This window comes from Battus philenor, unplaced genomic scaffold, assembly GCF_028537555.1.
Source record: "Battus philenor isolate CCGP_79_NKW_IND1 unplaced genomic scaffold, ilBatPhil1.0.hap1 SCAF_26, whole genome shotgun sequence".
Taxonomy (NCBI): Eukaryota; Metazoa; Arthropoda; class Insecta; order Lepidoptera; family Papilionidae; genus Battus; species Battus philenor.
Genome location: NW_027181689.1, coordinates 6,296,507 through 6,324,409, shown reverse-complemented (window position 1 = coordinate 6,324,409; position 27,903 = coordinate 6,296,507). Strand labels below are relative to the sequence as shown.

General features: G+C 32.1%; 2 protein-coding genes across 7 annotated transcripts in view; one reads left to right on the top strand and one right to left on the bottom strand.

Moving 5' to 3' along the window:
- Dmtn (transmembrane and coiled-coil domain 2 protein Dmtn) overlaps positions 1–26,052 on the bottom strand; it is a 49,440-nt gene extending 23,388 nt beyond the window's left edge. For all 4 annotated transcript variants that reach the window (XM_068768587.1, XM_068768585.1, XM_068768588.1 and 1 more), the window contains exons 1-2: positions 25,857–26,052; positions 4,103–4,437 (exon numbers count right to left, since the gene is read on the bottom strand). In XM_068768587.1, coding sequence (XP_068624688.1) covers positions 4,103–4,258 — 156 coding nt within the window. In that variant the 5' untranslated portion in view covers positions 4,259–4,437; positions 25,857–26,052. The remainder of the gene's footprint in view (positions 1–4,102; positions 4,438–25,856) is intronic.
- Positions 26,053–26,705: 653 nt separating this feature from the next.
- Positions 26,706–27,903, top strand: part of Dyrk3 (Dual-specificity tyrosine phosphorylation-regulated kinase 3) — a 188,651-nt gene continuing 187,453 nt past the window's right edge. For all 3 annotated transcript variants that reach the window (XM_068768755.1, XM_068768756.1, XM_068768757.1), the window contains exon 1: positions 26,706–27,741. In XM_068768755.1, coding sequence (XP_068624856.1) covers positions 26,980–27,741 — 762 coding nt within the window. In that variant the 5' untranslated portion in view covers positions 26,706–26,979. The remainder of the gene's footprint in view (positions 27,742–27,903) is intronic.

Here is a 27,903-nt window from a genome sequence, read left to right as displayed (position 1 = left end):
ATTAATTAGATATATGAGGAACTTATTGCATATTCAACAAAACATTTTAATATGATAGTTATATAAATAGGGCTGTTATTTTTTGGATAATATATAAAGTTGTTTGGACAAACGTATTATTTAAAACATTTTTCTAACATAAATTTACGACATTTTGTGAGACCGAACTTTGAAGGTTTTATATAAATATTGAATAAATTGTCATTAATTTAAAAAAAAAAATCATTTTTTTGCACTAAATACTCCGGGACAGTTTTAACCAATTTTAATCGTTGGACATTTGAACTTTATTGGAATTATCGTTTCGAATCTACATTTTTTGGTTTTCTCAGAAATATAAGACATGACCCCATAACACACACTATATAACATGTCATAATGTTTAATATAAGGAAAAAGAATAACTATACTATTATATTTTAGATTTGACTAAACTTAATAATTTTTCGGAAATTTACTCATTTTATTTATTATTCATAAATAAACATGGAATAGCATTACATTCTTTTTATAATAACTTGCTAGGCACCCGTAAAGATTGTTGCAATAAAGGTCAAAAATGTTATATTCTCATATTTATTTAAAAGTCAAAGCAAAAATGGAAATTTCTTTAAAAGATATAACACAGACAATAGTCAATTCATAAAATATACAAAAGTAAAACGACACGTTCGCTAGGCTTGTTTTGAAAAAGCTTTCTATCATTCATTCCTTTATAGACCATGGCGCCGTTTTAAGAGACGTCTAGACATTTTGAATAACTATTAAACATATAACATAGCAGTAGAACTTACGTAATAATAAATGAAATTCTTTTGAATTATTCGGAAACATAAATCATCAGTTTCATTTTCTTTTCATGGGGTGTATATATTTTTTCTATAGAAGATAATTTTTAATTTACACACATACACACGATTAAACCTCACGGATTTTTTTTTAAATTTTGACAAGCTCGAGCATTTTTTGTTATCAGCCAATGCTATTTGCCCATTACCGTTTAGAATTTCAAAGGGTTTGTGGTGGATGAGCACTAAATTGCCGTAACCAAGCATGACGATCCGTCAGGAATCTCGGATCGTGTTACTTTATCTCTTACCGAATTGGGAGACCGCCAAACTTTTACGCTGCTTAGACGGACACGTCATGTAATGTCTGGCCACAAGGACACCAATGAAAGGCTTGACTTGGACTTAACTCGTTTCGAGAGATCCGTAACACACCTCGATCTGCTCGGTATTATAATAATAAAGCCCCCTTTAATCCCTGTATCACATAGCGTGCCATTTACATTCATGTTTTTTTTTAGTTTCAGGTTCAGGAACAAGTTTCATGATTTTAATGATCAACTTTCTCAATGTGAACACGACTTTAAGGTTATAATATATATATCTATCACACTCTTATAGCAAAAAAGATTTAAGAATTTATATTACAATAATAATCTCAAATTAAATGAAAGTAACTTTTAAAAAGATGTAGTGACTAATATTTACGAAACATCGCAATGGAAACACCGTAGATATCGACTTCGTTTTCAATGTTGTTTTACGAAAGCAGGTGCGTCGAGTGTTCGTCATTGAAAATGTTCTTTGAAGTGTAAGTTTCTTTGCCTTATATATTACTATGCTATCTAAGGTTAAGTAAGGGCCTCCCCCAGCTGCTTCCCCGTTTAGTTGTAGTTATTTTTGTCCATCCAAACTGCTGCGCTATTATTGTATTATAATCACATAAATATGTCGGTTTTTATAGCCCTCACACGATGTAAAGGTCAATGCTTACCACAGTCCAAAATTTTTGTTGTGTTTAAACATTAACATACAACTTTTGATAAGACCCTATAAACATCCGTTTTAGTAGGCGGTCCGAAGTCGTGTTTACTCTGTATTTCGCCCACGAGGATTCTCAATATCAACATAATATTATCGAGTGTGAAGTCTCAACAGATACTGACATGTTGGTGAAACATGGAAATGAAAACATGGGCATAATTTAAATCAAAGCTCCTTAAGGTATAATCTGGCCAGAATATTTTTTGGCATGTTAAAAATTACTGAAAATAGTTTTATGAAATTGCACTTACAAAAGCTAAAGCGGGCCACAAAATGCGGCCGGGAGACAGCTAGTATACTAGAAAATATTTCTGAGCACAAAGGCCGTTTGAAGAGAATCATGTCGCAGAACAGATTAATGAGATTTTAATACAGTGTTTTAAGCTTATCACGCAATATGTCCTTGCATTGTGTCGAGTCACAACTAATTGATATAATAGCTTAGATGTAAACTCTCACGGCTGATGTTATTTCTATTTTAAATTCATTTATATTCTTTACAAATATTTAAACAGTTATTGTTGTCAGATTGTGACATGAAAGTAAGAAATGTCAATATTGGAGATCGCATTATTAGCGTCGACGTTTGGGTTACAAATGGGAGACATTGTGAGACGGATAACTATCCCTGCATATGCGATTGAGATTAGTAACCCAAATTCGTTAGTTGTAGTCGCCGTCACCTACGAAACCATACCTCCGGGTATTTTCAAATGACGCGCCGCCATTCTAACACCGACACACATTCTTGAATCTCCGGACGATGTGACTACAATAGAAAACGTTACGTACAAGAAAGCCATTCGAAAACTAACCGACCCCGACGGCGAGGTAGACTCATAAATCAAAGGGGAAGCCAACCCCAGATTATATATAAGCATTGCTGTAGTTTCTTCCGTAACTTATCCCGGTGCTCTCCGAAGTTGCAGTAATGTTAAAGTGAAGTCAATGTTTTAACCCTCTAGGTCGCCCTTATACATCTTTTTGATTTACATAGCATCTAGTTTCCTTCACCATTTATAAAGTGACGATGTTATTACAATAATTCACAAATAAATTGCGCCCTCTGGGATCCAAACCCGTGAACTCATGTAACAAATTTAAGAAGTTTGTTAAACAAAAACATGTGAAATAATCCCATTATAGTGTGAAGGATTTTTAAAGTGATAATAAAGGTAAAGTTTAATTTGCACTACGTAAGGATTGTTCACAGATCAAGCCGTATTTGGAACTCTCGTAAGTTTAAGTTAACCGAAGCCATTTTTGCGGAGCTCGATCTGTTTCTAGTTTTGATCAAATTGGTCTCTTATCTTTTTTGATGACGCCCTGAAGTGGTCAGTGTAAATGATACTAGTTGAATAATATTAGTGTGCGAATAAATGAAATAAGCTACGGTTCTCAACAAACTACTATTACTAATTTAAATGCAGTTATATTATAAAAATATCTAGAAGCTTCTTCAACCGTAGGCACTGGCTATGAATGGAAATTATTCATTATATAATTGAAATAAAACGTGTTAAAGCGTCATTAAGAATTTTATTATTGCTGGTAATGGAGATTGAAGCCAATTAGATTTAAATGTCGGTCGTTGGTCGGGAATTGACCCCGTGTGCTTTCTGTTGTATAAAACACAAAGGACTAAATCGGTACTATAACGGCATTCTCGTCAATCGTGATTTGTAATCTCGACGAAGTAAATATAAACAAAGAAGCCTTAAATTTTCATTGTCCTGTTTCGTATTAGTTCATAAGTAAAAAAATATATTTTAACAATCAGTAATTTGCTTATATTCAGGGTGTTTTGGTCATGGACCTATTGTTTAATGAAGGCCGCCATCTCTCTAATTCCTATTTTTTGTAAATTAGATTAATGTTTTACTTAACCGTTATTAAGGTAAACAGATCTGATTTTCCTTTTGATTTTTTTTATTTATCTTGCGCGCACGTTGTGGTCGCCAGCTATTAATGCAATTAGTCCTTATTTTTAAATGCTTTGTATTTGTGTGGTTAATGTAAATTTTGTTGACAATCCCTGATAAATAAAACATTATAATCTACAATGAAGATTTTTAATTAATTCCATATACATTACAAAACTCATTTTAGAAATTTCCGAAAAAGCTTATTGCATTACATTCTTAATAATAATATTAAGTTCTGTTACTATTTATACGAAGCTTTTAACTTTCATCATTAAAGATTTCTTCGGTACACTTCGGTTATGTTTAAAGTTCAAACCCCTTAAAGCAATATTTAATCTTACTTACACTGACAACATGGTGCGCCGTAGACGGTGATTGAACCCTTGAGCGGATGACGTCATCAGTCACGACGGCTGGGTCCCGCGCCAGGTCAGCGGTGGACGGCGACTGGCTCCGACTCGATCCCTTACTGTGCGTGTGGCTTACATGCAGCGTGTCCATTGCGTTGAGGGCACATCGACTGATCACAATCCCACAAGACGAATGGAAATCACAGACATGTCAATCCTGTACATAGGAACTACCGATAACTAATTTTATCTATGAATTCTTTCGCTAGTTCATAATTCGTATGAAAATTTCCGAGAACACGTTGTATGCTTCCCCATTCCTTAAAATGTCTGTAAAGAAAGAATTTAATGAAATTATTATACTTGAAATGGACTACCTGTTTGTTTATCTGTAAAACAAATTACATTTAATAGATCTTAATACGTATATTTGCTAAGGCATATGGTCAATATTTTAGTAAAGCAAGGTATATAAATGGCATAGCCGATGTTATAAAATATTCTTCATGTCGTTTGGACGGACTTATAATAATTAATACTGTTAGGCTATCGAACGTAGTACTTATTTCTATGTACAGGATGTAAAAGCTTTAAAGGTATTGCTCATTTATAAGCAAAAATCTTTGAAAATTTTACACCTATTTCCAATCACCCTATATAAAAATGATCACTCTGAAATATGAAAATTTTCGAGATAGGGGTGCAGCAGTACAAAGTCCGCAGGAACAGATAGTAAACAATGATTAATTTAATAGTGATAAGAATTATGGCAAAGCTTTTTGCTATATTATCATTAAGTTTGTTTTTATTTTATTTGTGAAAACATTTATTTTGGATACATTATCCAAAATACTCTCATGATACATTAATTGACAGCAAATGAGTTGTATTTATAACTTGACTGCTATAATCACTCTCTTAAATCCCTTACACTTATAACCAATCTTACTGTATAATACAGGTCTTTACCCGTTCGTCAATATACATTAACGTGTTCGTGAAACCAGCTTGAATTTAAAGGTCGCTGGTTCGTACCCACGGTTTTTATATCATTTCTATATTCTATTGTTCTTTGTCTATACACACAGAAAAAAGGCATTCATTGTTCAGTTTGGGTATTTAATTATGTTGAATGTATTTTAATGCTTTACGAAGTTTACAGGTGATAAAATTCTTTATCGAGTGTCCTTCTTCACATTTATTTCAACCGTCAAGCAGTTGTTCGTAGGCATTATTTTTTGTGCATTTATAGGTGTTTATAGAAGGTAAAACTACTGGAGTTAATGAGACTAACAATCTTATGGTGATGTCCATAAACGAAGCAATGGAAAATTTTATATCGTAAGAGGCCGTATTTAAAAGTAAAATATTGTATCATTTATTTAATTCACAACTTAGAATACACACATATTTTGCTCTTCAAATTGAAAAAATAATAAACAGATTGAGGAAACACACCAGTTTGAGTACCTACTTACACATTTTAATATTGCAAATTAGCCGAATGAAATCTTAGTATGCCAATGTGATCATAGGAAGGGCAGTTCACCAACTAATGGGTGATTTAGATTATCGTGAATATGAGTTTAAAAATGTTGCACGGAATAAATTCAATAAATTATATATTTTGATAAAAAAAATGCGATGTTATTAAAATCTAGAAACTTGTATTCCCTGTAAATTATTATGCTAATTACTCCACAGACATTATACATAATCCTAAAAAAATGTTTTCAATATCCATAAAACTAGCGACGATAGTAGATTTAGAGAATAAATATACTTACTGGAAGCCTCACTTGGTCATCTACTGACTATGACAATATCTGAAGTTTATATACCATTAATCTGATTATTTAATGTTACGTTACATACTAACACTACATACACTAGTGTAAACAAAATACTAATGTTTGGTTTAAAAATGTCAAACACTTAATTATAAAGGCGGTTACATTTATTTAATAAAAAAAAATGGCAAGTACATGTCCTTTTATTTGGCAAATAATTAGTTTCTAAAAGTTTGTTTCAATGCTCGGAAGAATTTTGATATAAAAGAATATGAACTAAAAACTATAAAAATTATTTATCAATATGTATAACAAGGATGGATTTAGGCTGCTTTCAACCGGTACCATTGAAAATCTATGGCGGAAACTTATGTCCAGCATTGGGAGTCCTTTTACTGAAATAATGAAAATCAATAAGTTAAAAGGCATTAAGGGCGTTTGGGAGTTTTCTTTATTAATTAGCCAAGAGTCAGCTGAATTTGTTCATTTTGTACAAAGCAACTTAACCTAGTCTCCTAGTCATTAGGGTCTTCATATAATATCGATTGAAATATGTGAAAAGTAGCGGATTTATTCCACATTAGTACGTACGTAAGTCGAGGACATCCTACAGTATAACTTCACAAAAAAAAAATTATTTTCGTATTTATTACTTTGGTTTACTGACTGAAGTGGTGACAGTGATTCGAGTGTACGAATCTGGTTTTATTTATTGAACTTTCTTTGCTATTTCATACGTCATTTAAATGGAGAAATAAAACATGAAGCGCCAACAGACTAATATATAAACACAATCTCGTAAAATTTTACAAGGAAAAAACTTGAAACAACACATTTTTCTTTAACTTCTTTTCTATATTGGTCAATAGTTGTCACAAAGACATACCGTATAATCTGATAGAATGCGTGCAAATAAACATGTAAAAGCTTAAATAAAAATATTCAAATATTAATCTACGCAGTGTTGCTACTTTAAATTTTGTTGGCACCCAAACGGCACGCGACGTTAAAATCCGCTCGACGTTGCCAAATTGTCATAAGGCATGATAATTCATGAGCAGTGGAAAATTGGGCTTATTTTAGATGAACAATATTTTTATTGTAATCGGTTCTCTATGGTTGGTTCTTTTCAAGAATAATATTTAGAATATTGATATACACTAAATGGTAACAAATCACAAATATTTTATTACAGTATAGACTTTAATGACTGAAATATTCGTATCACTACAAATAACATTATAATTATGAACATTGAAGAATAAAAGTTTAAATATTTTACGTATTTGGTTAATAAAGCTTCGAAAGATTTAATAAAACGTCTGCTATTTCTTCCTGTGTGATAATGTATAGTAAGTCTGTTTTTTAACCATCCACTGGTTTTCAAGTATACTTTTTGTAGCTCTATGCCCGTGCATTGAATAAGTTAATATATATCATGGTAAAATTTTTACATAAAGTAGTCAAAGAGAGTTCGTAATTAAGACGGTATGATTTAAATAAAAATTCTTCCATATTTCCTAAACAAGGATTAAATGTTCCAATTAGAAACAAGTACAAATGTATTAATAAATAAAATAAATAATAATTTCTAAAGCCCTGTCTGTGATAAATTTGTTTATCGGTAAATAAGATATTTTTGGGGTGTTAAAAAGAAGCCAAAAATTATTTTGTACGAGCGAAATGGCCATCATAAACGCAAAGACTATTTGTTTACTGAAACATATTTTTATTCTGTAAAATATTAAGCAATTGTAAATGAAATATATTGCACAATCTGCCTGCCTTGCTAGTAAGATTTTAGGTGCCAATTTGGGCCTTTGGGGTCATTTAGCACATTAAAGACAATTTCGCAAATTACGCATAAGTTTTATTAATAAACATATAAGACACTATAATAAATGTACTATACAGTTGAATAGAAAAGGAATGGGTAAATAAATCACATATAAGAAAAATAAAATAAATGAAATTTATTTTCCCTACTGAAAAAAACCACCATCGAGCTTAATTAATAAAATAATGAAATCTTTGCGGATATGAATAAACAGCGTGAAACAATCAATTGTCTGCCGCTCGGCGACCGGATAGGATTGCGTTGTACTCAACACAACGCTATCAAGTGATGCCCGGGAAAAAAAGTCTAACGACTACAAAAAATTGTAGTACAGAATTCGCAGTGGAATAATTTAAAGGCCTGCTATTATTATTCCCTTCAGGCTATAATTATTGCAGATTAAAGTTCTAAAGTAGTCAGTTCTATCGATCGTCTTTGTCGAAGATGTTTTTCTATAAACCAATACTTGGAATATTAAAATATCTTTTAGATCTTGCAACTGTATTGGTATATGCTACAATAACATGGGTTTTGATAATAATTGAACATCATTTTATAATTAGAGAGTAAAGTTGCTATGATTTACTGAAGAAAGTAATCTAATACCGTTATATTTTTAAAATGGGCGAAAAAACTGCTAATTTATTAATTATTATCACTAACGTAATTACGCTGTGTGATTTCTCTATAAATAGATGAATAATAGCGCTTAGCTTGTGTAACATAACAGTCATTTAAGAGCTATTCTTAATAGAGGCGATTGCTGGCAATAAAAGTTTATTTTTCTTGCTTTCACTCAACGTTGTCTGCATTTACAATATTGTTTTGGTACGGATGGTCACTGTTACCAACTAGCATTTGCAGACTTCGCGGGTTTAAGTTGGTAGAGTGTAGATGGATGTGTTGGACTAAGTGTTTTTGGTAGTAAAACTTGAGGAATCCTTCAAGAGCCCCGGATCCAAATTACCGGATTAAGAGTCTGTCAAACTATTGCATTACTAAGACGAACCATATAGTGACCTGTCGCAATGTAGCATTATAGATCTCGGCTTTGACTAACTTAAAACGTGTTCAGCATTCCGATATAAAGACGCCGGAGTAGGCATTTACAATTTTTGAAAGTGACTTCACCTTGGTCTGGACCTTATTATATCTCATTTTTTTTATAAATATCATATAAATGAAAGTTTTGATGGCTGAAGAGATTTTCGAAAATGGATTAACTATCTGAATATCTCTCGAATATTTTCCTTAGTCGTTAAAATATTTCTAGAGAATATCACTTTCTCCTCAGTGATATCCTTTTTGATATTAAACATTAAATTGTTCTAAACGTATATAAATAAAAACGAAATTCTTCATACGTAAGCAGTAGCTTATTTTTAGGATCAAACAATTCTGACGCAAAATTACGTTTCTTTTGGCGCCAACCGTACTTTTAATACGTTTAATATTTCTGGCTAATACATTGTTGAAACGTATGTTAACAATAGTTATAAGATCAATTTATTTCAAAATGAGATATTGGAAGGTTTGTAATAGACTCATTTTAACAATGCTAGTTAATAACAATGTACAATAATGTAGGTTTTTTATGCATCAAATTGGTAAACATAATTAGCATAATTTAAGTCGACTTGAATCACGTCAAATATTATATAAAGTTTTTTAAGTTCTGAAACAGACAGGTTTTTTGATAGCTAAAAATAATTTAACTTTTATCCTCCAGTAAATAATTCTAGTTTAAAAATTAACATAAAACTTTATGATAGATTTCGTTTTCATATGTAGAATATATTCAAATAATCTTAAAATAACTAATACGTTGTTGGTACACGCCGTAACAAATCTATTATTTCATCATATTTTCATTTCTATAGTGTATAACGTATAACATTTTTTACTTAGAAATTATTTGTTTTAGCTAAAATTATGTCGCTTTTTCTGACGAAATAGTCAATCAAATCGTGTTTTTTATTTACTATTATTTTAAATAATAATTTTACAACAATTATTTATATTAAAAGTTTTAATACGGACTGACAAAATTACCCAGTAAGTAAAACAATTATTATCGTCACATCAATATTTAAGTCACAGCTCAAGACTAAATGAGATATCGGCTATTAAACTAAGGTATTAATTATTGTAAAACCTTTCCATAATACTTTTAAATTCCATTAATTTTATTAAGTAGAAGAATTTTGTCATACAAAATCTTCGCTAATTCGACATTTGAGTAACATTTTCTTTTATTAATATGAAACAATTTTCGTAACACGGACCTCACAAGTCCCTTTAAAGACTACTTGAATAAATAACAGTAATATTAATTTAAATCTAAACAAAACGGCCCAATTTGATTTATAAGTTTAAATTTCTTCATATATCACATAATATAAAAAATAGTGATTGTTTGTATTTATACTTTGATGCAATAAAATATTCACAAAATTATTAATATACATGTCTGTGAACTTGAAAAATAATAGAAAGAGCTGAAATTAAGTAAAAATACATCTAGTTTAATGGTTAATACTTCTGTTACTGCAAACGGCAAATCGATACGCTTAAAGGGAGGTCAGACCATATTGTTGTACACGAGGACATTAGCCCGAAAAATACGAACCTAGATTACGTTTTAAGCTTTATTGTGGCTTTAAATTTCTTTCCGAATTATTATGTACGTAAAACTGACGTCCTGCCTCTAAAACTAAAGAAGATTTTTTATTAGAATAATCATCTTTTCTCTTTTTCTTTATATTTTGTCCTTTTCAGATGATAACGTCGGAAGACTACGCAAGCCTTGTATTTAATATCGAGCATTAGCAATATAAGCGTATAAGTTATTAATAATGAAAAGGTAAAAAATACACCGTAGCGTTAGCTGGCAGCGATGGAAATGCAAAAATACATTATAAATATCGAGATATCGATCTCTTTTACACTACAATAGTAGATGAGAAAATCAAGGTTAGGCGGAGCGTAAAAAACAGGTCACAGGCGTTAGGCTCATACGGCATTTAAGAATTTAGAAGGTTTAAATAACTACACTGCGCTCTCACGATCAGTAAACCTTCTATTATATATTTATAAAGAAACTTAAATTCCACATCGAATAAAGGTTCCTTTAACACGTTCCGTGCCACGGCAATTTTTAAGATTTTCCATTAAGGCCGCGTGGAGCGTATACGAACCATATTTAAAAAAAAGTCGTTTAAGACGTACGATTTACACTTTTTCAATACTGCAAAGCTATAATTAGCGAAAAAAGACATATATTTTAATATGCATTACGTAAACACATACGTGATGTGAAGTTGTCTATATTCAACCCTACAATTCATTTTTTAAGAATCCTTTGGTTTTTATATGTGTTAAAGCAATCTAATCGACATTTTAACAAATAAAAGATTTAATTTACCACCTGCTTGTCTGAAAGTACACAGGCGTTTAAAAGGTTTAATTAAAGCATTCATTATGCTCTCAATACCAATATATTATACATTAAGTCCACTAAAACGTTTTTTTTTTTTAAAATCGTTGACACTACTATCATATGGATTTAATTTAACAACTTGTCCGAGTGGAGTTCCCATTTCCTACTATTTATTAACTAGGCGTACTTTCTACTAGGTAAATTATTTTATAGTAGAAGAAGGCGATATATATTTATATATAATTGATAAACGTTTTTTCCATGGTGTGATTTTACAGCATACACATTCACAATGTTTGTGGTGGCATAGTGCTGAAGGTGCTAAGAGTAGATCTCTTTACAATAACTAAGCAAGATGGCTCGCTTGTGGTACATTGTTTCGCCGGATTGGGAGGTCGCCAAGCTCTTAGATCAATTAGGTGAAGCTTAAGTTTCAAAACTAGAACAATATGATAGAGAAATACATTTATTTAATAATTTTAATTTAAGACAAATAGTACGACGATGATCTTCCAACAAGAAGCCATAGGTTATCTCGCGACCCACTTTGCAAAATTAGATCTAAAGTCAAATTACAGTTATGGAACAGGCGGACTAATCAACTTAGATCATCTTGTTAATATCAGAGCATGATTTGGGTACGAATTGTGGCAATGTTCGTATTACATACAAACGTCTGGTTACTATAGCGCTACCGAAAGCGCTGTACCGCGCCTCAGGAAAGCGCGGCAAAAGACGGGGTTTGAAGAAAAAAGACCAAGAACTAGTTTAGGCAGCGGACTGATGGAAAGAAGTGATTGATACTTTACTGCGTATCGCTGCGCAGGTACATAGGTACAAGGCGATGTACATCGATTTCGGTGGCACTATAATACAATAGGTTTATAAAGAATAAAATATTAAAATAAAGAAATAGCATTTTCCGGATAACAATAACAAGCAAAAGTTATTTTTTTTTATTTAAGGGAAATATAAGGTGACAAACAATAAACAAATGACTATACACTAATTACAATACAATACATTGTGTGCTTTCTACACATAACATAAAAAATCACTATAAGTAGTTCAATATTATGACAGCGAAATAGACGTTTGATAAAGATGTACGTTTTGATAAAGAAGAACGTGATGTCATTTTAAAAAAATAGCCTCAACAGCATTCTGTAGCTAGGTTAATTAATGGCGCTAGACACCATTTTAGACAGGGATAGGTCACGCAAATTACCGTCGACCATTAGTTCAAATGGTCCGCGATAGCACCGCCGGATAAAAAATAACGACGCTGTAATTAACCTATTTGTTAAAAGGCAATTACAGAAATTATTATTTTGGTCAAACATTGCACTCGCGTAGCGGTGAACTTCTAATACATAAGTCAATTTCATGTTATGGTGATAAGTTCATTGCTGAATTTATATTATCAAAGGAAATATATTTTCAAACTAAATGTTTGTTCTACTAATGTAGTATTAATTCACAATGACTTCACTATATTATATTCCTTTATTTCACCTACCTTCATTATCTGTGCACCGTCCAAATGTCTATCTGATACAAAATATCTTAACCATAAGTTCACCGTAATACTTTGCATAAGACGTATTTAAATAAACAAATATCAGTCGGCTGAAATATAAAGTAAAATAAATAATGTAAAGGTACCATCATCGTAGTACCTAAAGGCTCTTTCGATAGCTATTCTAAGCATTTTAAGTTCTCTGAAACCTGAAAACTGATCTTCACCCGTGTCAACTTACAAATACAAACATACAAAAAACATCGGTTTGCTAAAACCAGGGCAGGCGACGAGTAATTATTACCTTCATTAAATATATGCGTCAAATTTATATTAGAAGAATTACCGACAATTGTCTCATTGTTTCCGGTTCCGAATTTACTCAGGTAAAATATAAATCGTGGTCACTGGTAGAATGGACGATATTATGAATTTGCTATTTGTATAACAAGCAGCAACACGAGGTGCTGTCCACAATAAAACTACTGTTGTATCGTTTCACAGGGCAATGCAATCGTTGCCACGCCGCTACCCACAAGAACGGTACACCGCTATCACTGCTTTGACCTACATAAAGGGTACCCTAGCAACTGACGTAAGGATCTAGAGACTGTCTACAGGTACATCGAGAAAACTTTGCATTATTTTAACAATGCTTTCAAATTTTATATAATTTGTATTATCAACGTGGAAGTGGCTAAAACAATCTTGTAATTTTTATAACATTGTTTAATTGCACATGTTACAATAAATGAAAAACCAAAAGACAAAGTGAAAGCTCTAGTTAAAATTTACTAGTCTTTTTTTATTTCTTTTTATTGAAGAAAAATACAGACAGGAGACAATGTTCTTAAGGCCTTGTAAGGCGGTCCAAGGAATCGACCAAACATCACTGGGATCACTAAAACGGTTTATTTTTTTTAACAATAAAAGAACATAAATAAGCTTAACAAAAAAAAACAAATTATGCCTATCGGTATCATAAATATACAATTCTGCAATTTACATAATCATTATCATCATGTCAGCCATATCAGACATACCAGATTGATGCCCATAGCTGGGCAGAGGCCTCCTCCAAACCTCTTATCGACCGAATCTGCCTGACCAACCTGCGAAATTGTTAGTGTATCTAGTTATGGGCCTACACATTCTTCAAAAAATCCATCCACGACGATTTACCAATTATCAAGAAATAAAAGAGATGATAAAACAAAACTTAATGAAGTTTAGACTTCTGTAATTTCTAATTTCAAATTCAGTGTCTGTCTAAGGAGAAAGGAAAATACAAAATGCAATGTGCACACTACTATAATGAAACCGTAGTGCCCGTGTTTAGTGTTAATACTAAGAACATATTAAATGTAAAACTGAATGATCGTCGTTAAATAAAACATTTTTTCCATATTTTACTGTAGCGAGTTCCAATGATTTGTAATGGCAAAGCGCAAAAAATACTAAGAAATGATAACGATAAAGGACACAATGCGATTACAGATAGATTAGTCATTGTTAATTGCCTCGTAGAATAGCTATCGGAAATTGATAATGACAAGTTTCAATACGATATCAATAGCGATTCTTCAGAAACTATTGGATTAAAGAAACAATTTGTTTAAAAAAATACATGCCATATTTAATACAAAATCAATAGATACCAAATTACTAGTACCGAGTAGTATTCTACACTAGAAATATATTTTAAAACACGAGCTGTCCCAACAGACTTCACTGCCAGAAGTAATTCGCCTGTCGCATTCCAATAGAAAAATAAATTAATTTTGTGATCGAGCAGCTGTAAATACCGATGCAGCTGTTAAATGCCAATATAAATTGGCAATACAGCGTCAAACGCACGAAGTTCAAGACGAACTGTCAAAAGACTGAGACATTTGGTCATTAGATTTTTTGAAAATATTCTAATTTTTGCGCAATTTCCTTTGTATTAAATTTTTTAAAAAGATAGATAGAATCAATAAGTGTTTGTCAAGTTATGACTTGAGCTAAGGAAAAAGGGATTCCCTTTTTATACACAGATTTGAATAAAGAAATTTATACTTTAAAACATAAAATACCCATCTGTATTTTTTTCGCTTTATGAACATAACATAAATAAAACATTTAATAGTTATAAATTCTTAACCCCTTCACATATACTTGTAGGTTTGAACTCAACCTTTTTAGTTAATAGCTTCTCACACAGAATTAGGAAATATTGGAAACTGGCAATTAAACAATAAATAAAATTGAACACATTAAATATTTTCAGATTACAGGTTACAACAGTTAATTTTATTCATTTTGACTCAATCGAGTAATTATTTTATGTGTTAACTATATATTCTACTTGACTCTCGTAGTGAATTTCCGTATGGGCTGATAAGGAAATATTTGCAAACAAGGTTTTACTGTGCGTATTTGCAGTTTTTAGTTTTTCATATTTCTGCGGTAAAAATCTCTATACGATGGTTAACGAGTTAAGTGCCAATTTCCATTAAAAATAATTAATAAAAAAAACCTTCATAAAAACTTAATGATAATAACGTAAATGGGTTTTATCTAAAAATAAGTAGTAATTTCGTTTGGAGGCTCACGAATAAAAATATAAGCGGGGAAGCATTTTTAGGAACGACTAGTAAAACAACAAAATGAACAAAAATATAAACAAACGTGCAAACTTAATTTAAACCATGCAGTGTAATTGGTTACAATAGGCGTAAAAGTTTTCAAGAGATGAATATAAAGGTCATGCCAGCAAAAAGTTTTTATGTTTTTCACTCATTTCTAATCATTCTGTGTTAACTGATTACTATTAAATATACTTTAGTTATTTTTCTATTGTAATGTAACTGACCAATAACTTCTAACAGTTCAATAGTAAATAATAATTTATTTTTATTTATACTTTCAGAATTTTTACGCCCTTTACTCATTACTTTATGTATTATTTCTGAAACGATTCATTCTTTAACATGGTGTATAATATTTTAATTGAAAGCAAATAGATTAAACACGATAAATGTCTGTCAAGCTTTTATAACTATAACCAATTATCCTATATTACTCGTTAAAAGGTAAATAAATAAATGTAGCAATACCAAATTTCCTAAATACTGTAAAAGAACGGGACGTCCCTGTATCAAAAAAAAATTCACCCGAAAACAAATTTACTTTATATACTATACAAGTGAATCTAGAATGTAAATTTAAATTCAATCAATATGTATGTTCATCAAAACTAAAGTTTGTAAATTAAACATTTCACAGAAATTAGTATGTGGTACAGTACACTCAATTGAAAAATCGATTGTTGTAGAAATAATACATAACATAATACGTAAAGAGCGTAAAAATTCGGATTACTATATATTATTATTTACTATGTATACTGCAGAACCCATTACAAAATAGCATTACATTTTGTTTACATGTTTTTCTAGTAGATATTAGTTGAACTTTAATATACCTACTAGAAAAACTTAAATGTGATGTTCGTCTTGGCTACAAAACAGTGTAGCCAATATAGAATATCTAGCACAACATTGCAAAGGAACCGTTTGTCATTATCATATTTTATAAACGGTACTTAGTAATGTTTGCGGTTTATAATATAACAACTTTGCAATACATCCTTCCTGTTTATATTAGAGTGAGTAATAGATGTTCATAGTTCGATGGCTAAGTCAAACCTCTATTACAAGCATTTAAACTGACAATTATTGTTAATATTGAAATTGCATTAAATTAAAATAAATTTATTCTATCAATTATTGAAGCATATATTGGTAGGTTAGGTTTTAAGTCACCTATAAAACCAGATTCGAAAATTAAATCGTACGTAGCATTATGGTAGGTTTGATCAGAATTTTTTTCGTTGTAATTTACTACTACGACATAGGCCTCCTCCCTATATTTCCAATAATACCGGTTGAAAGCGGTTTGCATCTAGACGTCTTGTTACAAATATGGCAAGGACGTATGAATATCTCACGCTGCTTTTGGCGGACTGTGGTCTCTATCTCAGTATCCTAGTTGTCATATGACAAAAGCATATGCTTTGCGCACTCTGTGCAAGCCTGTTCACTACTGCTAGAACTTGCTAATATACTGGACTTTGTCGGTTGCTTTTGTTTGTCTACGGATTTTCTCATTCCTAATTTGATCTTGTAGAGAAATATGGGCGCTCTCCATAGCTCGTTGAGCAAACGTGAGCTTGCCAACGAGATACGAAGTGAGAATACCAATCACATACTATAATAACGTAATGTTGAAACAAATTCAGCAAACTACATATTAAAGTTTATAAAGGTTTGCTATCTTATTGTCTTGTGTATCAAATTTATCCTACTGTACAGTGGTTAGCCTGTCATATTATAATAGAAATATTTTATATTTTAGCGTCATTACTTTCAACAGGTGATTATTGAAATTTCTGTAAAAGCTTTAAAGCTTTTTGTTGCCAAATGATCTGTAAATCCCTTTAAAGTTTTGACAACCATAATAAAAATCATTTTAAGCATCAATGACTACCATAGAGTATATCTTCCTAGCGATTTCACGCCTTATTTATTGATTAGGTAATATTTTATATTTATTCCAATCATGCAACTGATGTATATTGATAGTTACTAAAACATGTAACTATACAGTGCGTGGAAAACGTTAACAAAGGTACGATATATGAATAACGGTAAAACAATTTCTCATAGTCGACACGCGCCCGCTACGCTCTGGGTCGGTGTGATAATCTTTTACCAATTAATCACACATGTGAACTGCGACCGGCGTGGGTGAACGCGATTGACAGTTGACCCGTACACATCTACGCATACTATACATTGAGTCTAGATAGCGTATTCATCTGTGAGCCAATGCCCTCTTGCGTATTTAAACATAATATGTTAGTATACAGGATGTTTGATTATATGTGTAAAAGCTTTAGAGATGTGAATGTATAGTTCTCTTGCTGTCAATGAAGGTATACAATAAGAATAACAATTTTTTAAATTGCAATTACCGCGTGTTATGATTAATTATTATTTATTATCTGCCCCTATGTTTTTTTATCGTATAACATTAGCAAATCCTGGCAACTTGAAGTTCGGTTTAAAGTTCTCATAGCACGAGTGTTCAATCCCACGACATTCTTAGTGAAATTCATTTTGATATGTCAAGGACTATAACAGTCATAGGTCAAATAAAGGTCCTTAATCTATTACATTCTATACAATAATTTCATTGCTAAGTATTTAACGCTTCTTACTTGTTTTAAATTAAACTATAATGTTTTATTAAAACATCGTTCACGCGTGGTTTTAAAATTACAATTTTTTATGTTCAATCCAGTTAAAAGACACGTAAGCTTCGAATTCAAGCAGCCTTGTTGATCAAATTACTATTATTATATTAGCGATGTCCGTTTCATAAACAAAAACCAAATAACAACACCACAACCAAAGTTAACCAAAGTTTAGTGCACAATTTTATTAAACAGTTTTATTAATTATTGACAATGAACTAAATAAAACAAGAATAGATCTAGATTTATATTCTCCCTTTCAAACCAAAATATACTCGGTACTGTATACGAAATACTCAGTAATTGTCAAATAAAATTATGGTGTATGTTTTGTTCATAAATAAAAACACCTTTCGACAGTCTCATAGACCATTCGCATTTATTTTGCAGTGAATTATCAGTGTATGGCAAACACGCCTCGTAAAAGATAAAGTTGTTTTCAATTAGAAATTCAAGTTCACAGTGACCCGTTGAAGGCATGCTTTCGAAGGCAACATAGGACAACGGATGACGCAGCGTATCGAACTGCAATGTTTAGTCATACGTCTTGATTTGTAGCCGGACAAAAAGTTTTTTTTAACTTCCTTTGTTGTAATTCTACCATGACGGGCGACACGACTATAATAATAAAAATATGAGAATATTTTAATATTAAATTCAAAGTCGAGTTTAATAAAATATTCGAAAATTTGGTTATTTTCTTGTTACATTTCAAGAAGTAATATATGTCTCGCTTATCTGGTAGAATTGAGAGGAGCAACAGTTTAATTATTTTACCTATTTGTTACAACAATATTAATATAACGATTTAGAAATTATGAAACATTTAGTTTCGATACGTTGATGTTGATGAAAACACATGTATGCAATTTAAAAATCTCAAATAATAAAAATACTTCCGCGTTCGTCATATTCGCTAGAGAAAGTACGTGCGTTTCACACATTCAAGCGCTAGGTTTTTATTTCCGCGAACATCACAAATTAATTTTTCAGGTCACGTGTTGTAAAACATTCAGTTTTATTTAGAACTTTCCCAAAGACGAACAATTTTTATCATTATAAATTGTTTACGTTTTCACTTTGACAAATACACTATCACACTATTACGCTGGCTTATAAATTCTGGAATATCAATATATTAAACGACACATTAGGAAATAAATAATTTGGATTCTTCTGTGGATAGACGTTCAAGGTATAAGACTTTCTAAAGATCGTTACGATGAACAGTTTTGCGCTACGTTTAAGTTTGGACTACTTTAAAAATATTGTTAAAATTGAATAACCGTCCGTCCGTCCTGTCTCTGATTTGTTAGGCTGTTAGAATAAATAAGCCATAGAATCGATTTATTCACGCGATTATACACATGATTAGCAAATAAACATTTGTGAAGAAAAAATACAGAATGCCAGTGTATTAAAAAAAGTCGAGATCCCATCGCAAGTTTCAGAAGCGGTAGCGCGATGTTATGAAAAGTTTTGTACATAGCATTTACTCACTAATTTCACTATCTACGTCCCTATAAATCAGGAACATAAAACATAAACATAACTAATAGGAGACAAATAATCTTAAAAATATATAAAAAAAAGTCTTCCATCAGAACAGCCACCTGTTATGATACTACGCCTAATAGTTATTTTTACAAACGACGTTTGACTCTGATCTTAAAAATATTAAAACAAAACAAAAACACTTATTACTGTAACAAATTATCAATGACCAGAGATGACATATAGTAATTTGTGAAAAATTAAATAGAATCTTTTCCTTTTTATCAAATTGGTTATAAAAATAAATAAAACGAGTCAAGACATTATACCATCGTGTCTCAAACTCATTTTGGAATTCTTATGATGGTAGCCATACACGCATCGCATATTTTGAAATATATTATCAAGCATAATGACATTGACAGATGCTTTCTACTCATCGGCATTTACAATTTCATCAAGCACGACACTGACTAAAAGATTTCTTGTCTTTTTTCTCATAGACCACTTTCAAAATTTAGCTGATTACAGTGGACCTTGTTGATACGTACTAAATATGGAATATGCAGGTTTTTACAGTCGCTTTATAAAATATCTGTTTACATTGATAGGTTCACTATCGAAAGCAGATAAACGTTAGTGGAACTTCGCTCACGAACTTGCACCCCTATTATCTTCAGACCCTCGTAGAGAACCTAGTGGACCCCAGGGGGACCACATAGATCACTCCTCTAACTAAACTTACACTATATTTAGTTATTGTACTCCCGCAAAAACCTTGGTTAGGACAGTAACATAAGATATTCTCTACTGGTTTGGGCGCATAGAGTATTTTGATTTTTATAATTGAAATAATCGATAATGGTTATATTTAAACGCTGAGATTCGTACGAATGTAAGTAATCCGATAGTAAAGCACTGTAGTTGATCGTGAGTCACATACGTGTTGTGTGACATCATGACTTTAAGACAGTAAAATAATGACGATAGCGGAAACAAATTGTTTAAGTTTAGTATGCAAATAAATATATAACTATATGAAATATTATAATAAACAACTAAGGCACTCAAACCACGCTTAATGGTCTTGTTAATAAAATTCAGCAAATAATTCAAGATTGGTACATTCTGAACTGTAAACTAGTTAGTATCATGTTCAATGAGGTGTTCAACAATTTATCATATTTATATATTATATTATTTATAAATATAAGTTACCTAACCTTACCGTTTCATTATAGAGAAGTGGACAAACAAATTTTTAATTGAGTCTTTGTTGAACAGTTAAGTTATTCGCTTAGTAATGTTTACAAGTAATGAAATTGAACAAAATGATAATAAAGGCGTTAAGCAGCAAAGATGTCACGTATTAATATATTGACTAAAAGACATCATGGATGAAGTTCATTTTTAACAACTTTGTATGTTCAAATAAATGTTACATTTTTTACTTTTTAAAAATAAAAAAACGAATATGAACAAAAGGTCAATGTGACACATTGAAGACACAACCATACTAACTTTTATTGCAATCTAAATGTGATTGAATTTTTAATAATAAGAGTTTTTGACGTGATGTTTAGTATTACCTTGACGAAGATTATACGCTAATGAGGAATGTTAGCGAGAGTTAATGTTCAAGAATATTATGTATTTACCTATGAAACTGACGATTATAATTTCTGGCTATTTAAATATTGTGGTCGGAATTCAAAGCTGAAAATTGTGTCAATCTAGAGTTAACTCAGTTTTATTTCGAAATTTGATATACATTTATTTTTGGCGATATTTAATTTAATTTGACATCCATCCATTTGCATATCGAAAAACTAAACTGTCTCGTCATTTTTAAATGATCTGCGGAGGAACCAGTGCTGCAACAAAAACTTCTTAAAACATTTTCAGTATTTTGAAGACTCTTGGTTAAAAAAATAACATCTTGAGTTGTTTTATATCTAGATCTATACAGTTGCCTAAGTATCGTTTATAGATTTTGCGAGCTTGAGGGAGCAGAGTGCGAAAGACTCTTAGCCTACTTAGGTCTAGGGCTTCGTCTGGTACCATGGCCCGGACCATTACATCCCATGCAATAGTACAGCATTAACAGTCCGAATTGCTCTTAAATCGCTTAAGCAAGCGCATCTTGGAGAAACCTGGCACAAGAGCCTTCAAGAAGAAATAGAATATAGAATTGGGCTGTCAGTCAATACGAAAATTACAGAGAGCGGCAGAGATTAGAATTAGTCCCATCTAGAATTAGTAGGTTGCTACTGCCTAGCTCACATTGCTACTGCTGAGGAGAGCGTTAGCGCTAGAAAAGGTGGCGGAACTCCAGCAACGCTTCTATTTAGGATAATGGGGGATTATCACCTTCTATACGAACTTTACTATCTAAAAACTATCTGTAATACTGGTAGGGTTGTCAAAACTCCCTAAAAATATTTTATCAAAGGTCGCCTCAAGATTATTTAGCGAAGGAAATAAAGAACTTTTTACAAAACGGCAGAAATCCATTGTGTCATGTATACTTTAATCAAATTTAATAATTGAATCACATGGAAAGAAATAAAGCAATATCAATTTTTTTAATATTTCATAGCACAGTACATTTATGTAAAATCTTCAGCATTATTGATATTCATACCGATTGACATCCGATGTTATGACGTACTTATATCCGTAAATAAAATTGCGAAGTAATTTCACTTTGTATTCAAAGCTCTACGTCTTCAAAGTAGTGTTAACGAACGGCTTAATGGTCAATTAAATTTGTCCTTTGTAAATGCGTCCATACTTCAAAAAAATATTACTCTTTTTAATTAATTACAGTTTAAGGAATGTGATTATTTAAATAAAAAATATGAAATACGCTTTATCGTCAATTCTGAACGAATCTGAAAGAATTTTAATGAATATTTTATAAGCAAATCTAAAGTACATATGAGATATTAAAGTTAGATTGTAAAAAAACTAAACATGAGTTTACAACTATTTTTTATAATTACCTTGACAGTTCATAAAAAATCCATGCTAATCCCTTTGTTGCTGGGTTATTTCGAACGGTTGTCATTCAAAGCACATAATAGCAAAATGATAGGGTAAATAGAAGCCAGACAACGATTAGCCTTAGAACACTAAAGATCCCGTCAGCACCGTGCAAACTAGAGATGCATGTAAACGATGTAAACGCATCCTTAGCTGGTCAACTAACGAGATGAGCTGTGCTATTTCTGGTATTAACTTTGATGAATATTGTATGGAAATATTTTGGAGACTAGCAATTTTTATATATGCGATCATTTTTTTTACCTTTAGGTCATAAAGATAATTTTTTCAATGGTTAAATTAAAACACCGCATTTATATTGTAAATTACAAATTTTCCTACAACAGTCATTCCAGAGATAATCGAATGTCGTTTGACGATATTCAAAATTTTATAATAAGTTTCTTAATAATTATCTGCGATTTTTAAGCAGTCTCTATTCTACTGCTTCTAATTATTTATACTGATTATCTTAAAGCATCATGTTCCGAAAGAGAAGTCGCTAATTTTAACGCAATTTCGCACAATTTTATTTAGTAAACTAAGACTACTATTTCGATGATATTAGTGCTGTTAGCCATAAGGCCTTTACATCTTCATCTGATATGATTTGACATAGCGGAAAGGTCAGTGAACTATAAATAGCCCCTAACAAATTTTATGTAGTAATATTACGTATGTACGCTTTCCTTGTGCTTGGTACAGCGATTCCGTTCAGAATTACGCGTATTTAAATGCACTTTTACTTACAAGTCATAGTCAATCAAATGAAAAGCATTTTGGAATATAAAGGCTGGTTTCGGGATAAATACTATGTTCCGATTTATAGAATTGCACGTAGATTCATATACATTTTAGAGTTCGCTATTAAGAAAGTAATTTTTAGTCAAAAATATCGTCGATAAATTTCTAATTGCAATCACAGAATTAAATTTACAGACGCTAGTGTATGCTAGTGTATCAAAGTTTAATAACAAAAGGGATTGAGAAGCCTTTAGACTATTAATTTACTAGTCTAATACTATCCACACTACCCTGTATTTGTTAATAATCAAGTGAAAGACAACAGACCAGTTTTTTCCTTAAAAAAATAGTATTTTAATCTTGAGGACCCTCGCTAAATTTTTATAGCAATGCAGTAGCGACGTTGTCGCACGTTCGAATCGAGTCGCAAAAAAAAAAATACGATTAACAAGGGTTAGTAGTAGTTAGTAGTTTTAGTTATTGTAGTAGTAGTAGTTTTCTAAACTCGCGACAACATTGCTAGAAAAAGTCGCCGTATTAGGGGCCTTACAGAGGACATCAGTAGATGGACATGTACTTCCCCCCGTTAGACTTTTCATCCCATACTCTTAGTCCAATTACTACAGATTTTTCAAAAGCAATATAAACCTCATAAAAACTAAACAGATTTTATTGTAACTATTTCAGAACATAATTCAGGTTAGTGTCATCTCAGCGGATAATAATGTTTTTTATAATAACTAATGAGCTAATTTTAGCAATATCTATGAATAAAAAGTTACCAAGTTCGTAAATATTAACATAAAGCTGTCTTTCGACAAGTAGCTGCTGATCAGGAAGATTTGAAGATAGCTCTTCATTTCGTAACACAAAATTTAAATAAGGTCCATTTTTTCAGTTTAAGCAATACAAATAAGTAAAATACCAAAGTTTCACCAACCTATTCAAATCAAATTTTTTTTGTTATAAATCTTAAACTTCGAAATTTGTTTGTCCATTCCATATTTAAAAATAGTTCAGGTTTTTTTTAATTTGGCGGCAATTTACTAAGGTTCTCGTTAAAGGCTTGATTCTTGCATATAACATATTTTTCTGGCGATTGTAAAAGTTAGGAGATTCACTATTAATTAATCTATAGTACACAACCTAATTCAAAGATCAATGAGTTCTAAATAAATAGATAATATAACAACAACATAGTAAGAATTTTTTTTTTATTAACATGTTTACTAGCTGCAGACTTACTGCCAAAACTTATTGGCCCATCGCACCACAATTGAGTTTCAAGAATGATCAATTTATACAGGGCTATTGCAAATAAGTGTAAAAGCTTTATACAATTATAACTAATCATCCTACAAATCAACATAAACCTTTCCATTGAGGATATAATCTAAGCAAACATTTCAACTAAAAAAAGATCACCCCTAAATGCAACCTTTTTTAAACAATGCACATTACAATAATGACTAACACTTGCTTAAATTATGAAGAAGATAACAAATCTTATTAAAAACACATTTAAATATTTTTGTGTCAGCAGTTGTGTATGATGTTTATTTAATAATTATGTTATTTAAATATCAAGGTTAGAATTAGCAGAGCAACTAAAATAGATAAGCAACATGTACTAAAATATAGGATTTTCTATAATAGAGATAATGCATGCATAATAAGTAAACCTATCATTCAATTGAACATAAAAAAACTATATATATCAATGGATTTTTAAGTTATAATGCCTCTAACAATTCACTTCTTATAATTTTAAAGGAAATCAATAACTATTCCATTGAAAATGTAACATGCTTCATCTACTACAATTATGTTTAAATTGACTAACTAGTTGCTGTCACACAATAAAAATATTTGATCTTTTTATAATTAAAATTATATACAAAGCACATTCTACATTGTACATTTGCATTCATTAAAATAAATTAATGTGCCTTTCAAACTACATATCATTTATGGATATAGGAAACAAAATAAGAGTGGACAATTATCTCCTGTAATGACTAGTTAGCCTCTATAACCTCTATAACACTAATGACTCATGTCAAATTTATCCAAGATTACATACTCCCTTCATGGCATGAGTCAACATTGGAAGCAAAATAATAAACTAATAAAAAAGTTAGTTATTAAATTTATAATGAATTCAGTAAGTGTTGCACTGGCTACGATCCAAACATGCATAATTGTATAATCAAAGTTTGTATGTATAAGGAAGTACTCATACCAATAAACCGTGTACCATATCAGCGCCCTAACATTACCTTGAAAGGCATGTGTACTCATTGTTACATCGTCACTGTTGTAATGGATGCTATCACGTATTCATTGATATATACAGAGATGTAGAAACAATAGAATTATCAAACGTTATAATTCGATTTTCAATCCATGTCATATTTTACCAAGCAAAATTGGTTTGTACGTAATTATCCTTATTAGATTGGTACACAACTACTTGCCATATTACTTTTAAGTTTATTAAAAAATTGAAGTAAAAGACTTAAACAATTAAACGACAAAAAGAAATCGCTACACGGAATTGTCGGTATAAAGAATTTACTTACATTTTACAATGACCACAATCTACGCTCCTCGCTTGTTAACACTTTATTTTCGTAGCTTTGTTATAGGTTCATATCTGTACATGTTTTTGACGAAAATAAAATATAATTACCACATAGTTACGATTGTATAAAATGACAGAAAACAGCGGAGTGAAAAAAGACGTCTAGATCGGATGGATGATGCACTTATTCTTTGATGACGTTAATGTACGGTAGATGTCGCATAGTTTGCAACCATAGACTAATACATGATGCGAGACCTAAATTTAAACAAAATCTGGCTGCTCAGTGACACATGTAGTTATCAAATATGTTATATTTATGAATACAGTTTTTTATGAAAATTTACTTCTTTTGTAGTGAGACCATTGTATTGCAAAATTCCATTTAGAGAACCATGTTATTATATATTATGTTATCATAACATAAATTTTGATTCGTTTGTTAATTTTATAACTAATCTAAAGTTTGTTCAAAATCCAAGTGGTATTAAGTTTCCAATAATTTCAATTAAAAAGTTAATTATTTAAATTTATGTTTTTGGGTAAAGCTATTAACTTTATATCCTAAGAAACACACTTTCATAAAATGATTAGATTTTGAACTGAAACTGTATGTAACATAATTTAAGTTCGAGTCTTCTTGCTCGTATACAGTTTAAAAATAAATAGGTCTCTCTTAATAACGCAACAACGTACTGATAGAGTAGAGCGCCACCTTCAGGCGCACGATTGTCATATCGAAACCATATATTCCATCTCACTTGCACTCGTGTGCTCAGAGCGCACAAACGGTTCAATGACTCTGGCGAGCAGTTTCTATTTTCTCTCTGGTTCTGTCGTCGGGTCGGCTCACTAGGAAGGGGGTCTTTGTTTGCGTTTCACGTTCGCGTCGCACGGTATCGTCTGCGTCTGGCGCTCTGTCGTATCGCATCCGAGACGGAATGTGCCAACATAAGTGGAAGCGTGGCTGTCGCTCCTCTCGGTCGATGTGAGATGTCGTGTAGTGGCTCAGGGTGGCGCCGTCTAGTGCAAGTGCAGTGAGGTGCAGTGGTGTATGCGAGCGAGCGTGGGTCGGTGCCACGGCGAGCGAAGTGCGCGGAGGTGGCGGCGGCCGCTCGGCCATGACCGGCGACATGCCTCTGGGGAGCGCGCACGCGTTTGGGCGCGCGCTGCTCCGGGACGGCGCTCTGCCGCCGCTGGAGCCCGGGCCGCCTGCGGCCGCGCCACCGGCTCCCCCGGCTGCCGCCGCCAGTCCTGAGCAAGTCATGAAGCTCTATATGAACAAACTGACGCCTTATGAACACCGCGAGATATTCGATTACCCCCAAGTGTACTTTATAGGCGCGAACGCTAAAAAACGGCCCGGCCTCGTCGGTTTCCCGAACAATTGTGAATACGACAACGAGCAGGGTTCATATATCCACATACCGCACGATCACATAGCTTACCGGTATGAGGTGCTCAAAGTTATCGGTAAAGGTAGTTTCGGGCAAGTCGTTAAAGCGTACGACCACAAGAAGCGGGAAAATGTTGCGCTTAAGATGGTGCGCAACGAAAAGAGGTTCCACAGGCAGGCTCAGGAGGAGATCCGTATACTGGAGCACCTCCGGGAGCAGGACAAGGATAACACGATGAATGTCATACACATGTTCGATTCGTTTACATTCAGAAATCATACGTGCATCACGTTCGAACTGCTTTCGATAAATCTGTACGAGCTGATAAAGAAGAATAAGTTTCAAGGGTTCTCACTGCAACTTGTTCGGAAGTTCTCGCACAGCCTGCTGCAGTGTCTCCACGCGCTGAACAAGAACCGCATCATTCACTGTGACATGAAACCCGAAAACGTGCTGCTCAAGCAACAGGGACGCTCTGGAATAAAGGTTAGTATTGCTCTTTGTGCCCAATAACAGCTGATAGTTTAGCAACTATCTAGCGATATAATGTACTTATTATTTTAGTATAACTTTTTAATACGTGCGAAAGGTGATCAGCTGGCTAAGCTTACGTATTTCGGTCAAATAAACACGATTCACAGAATCCGT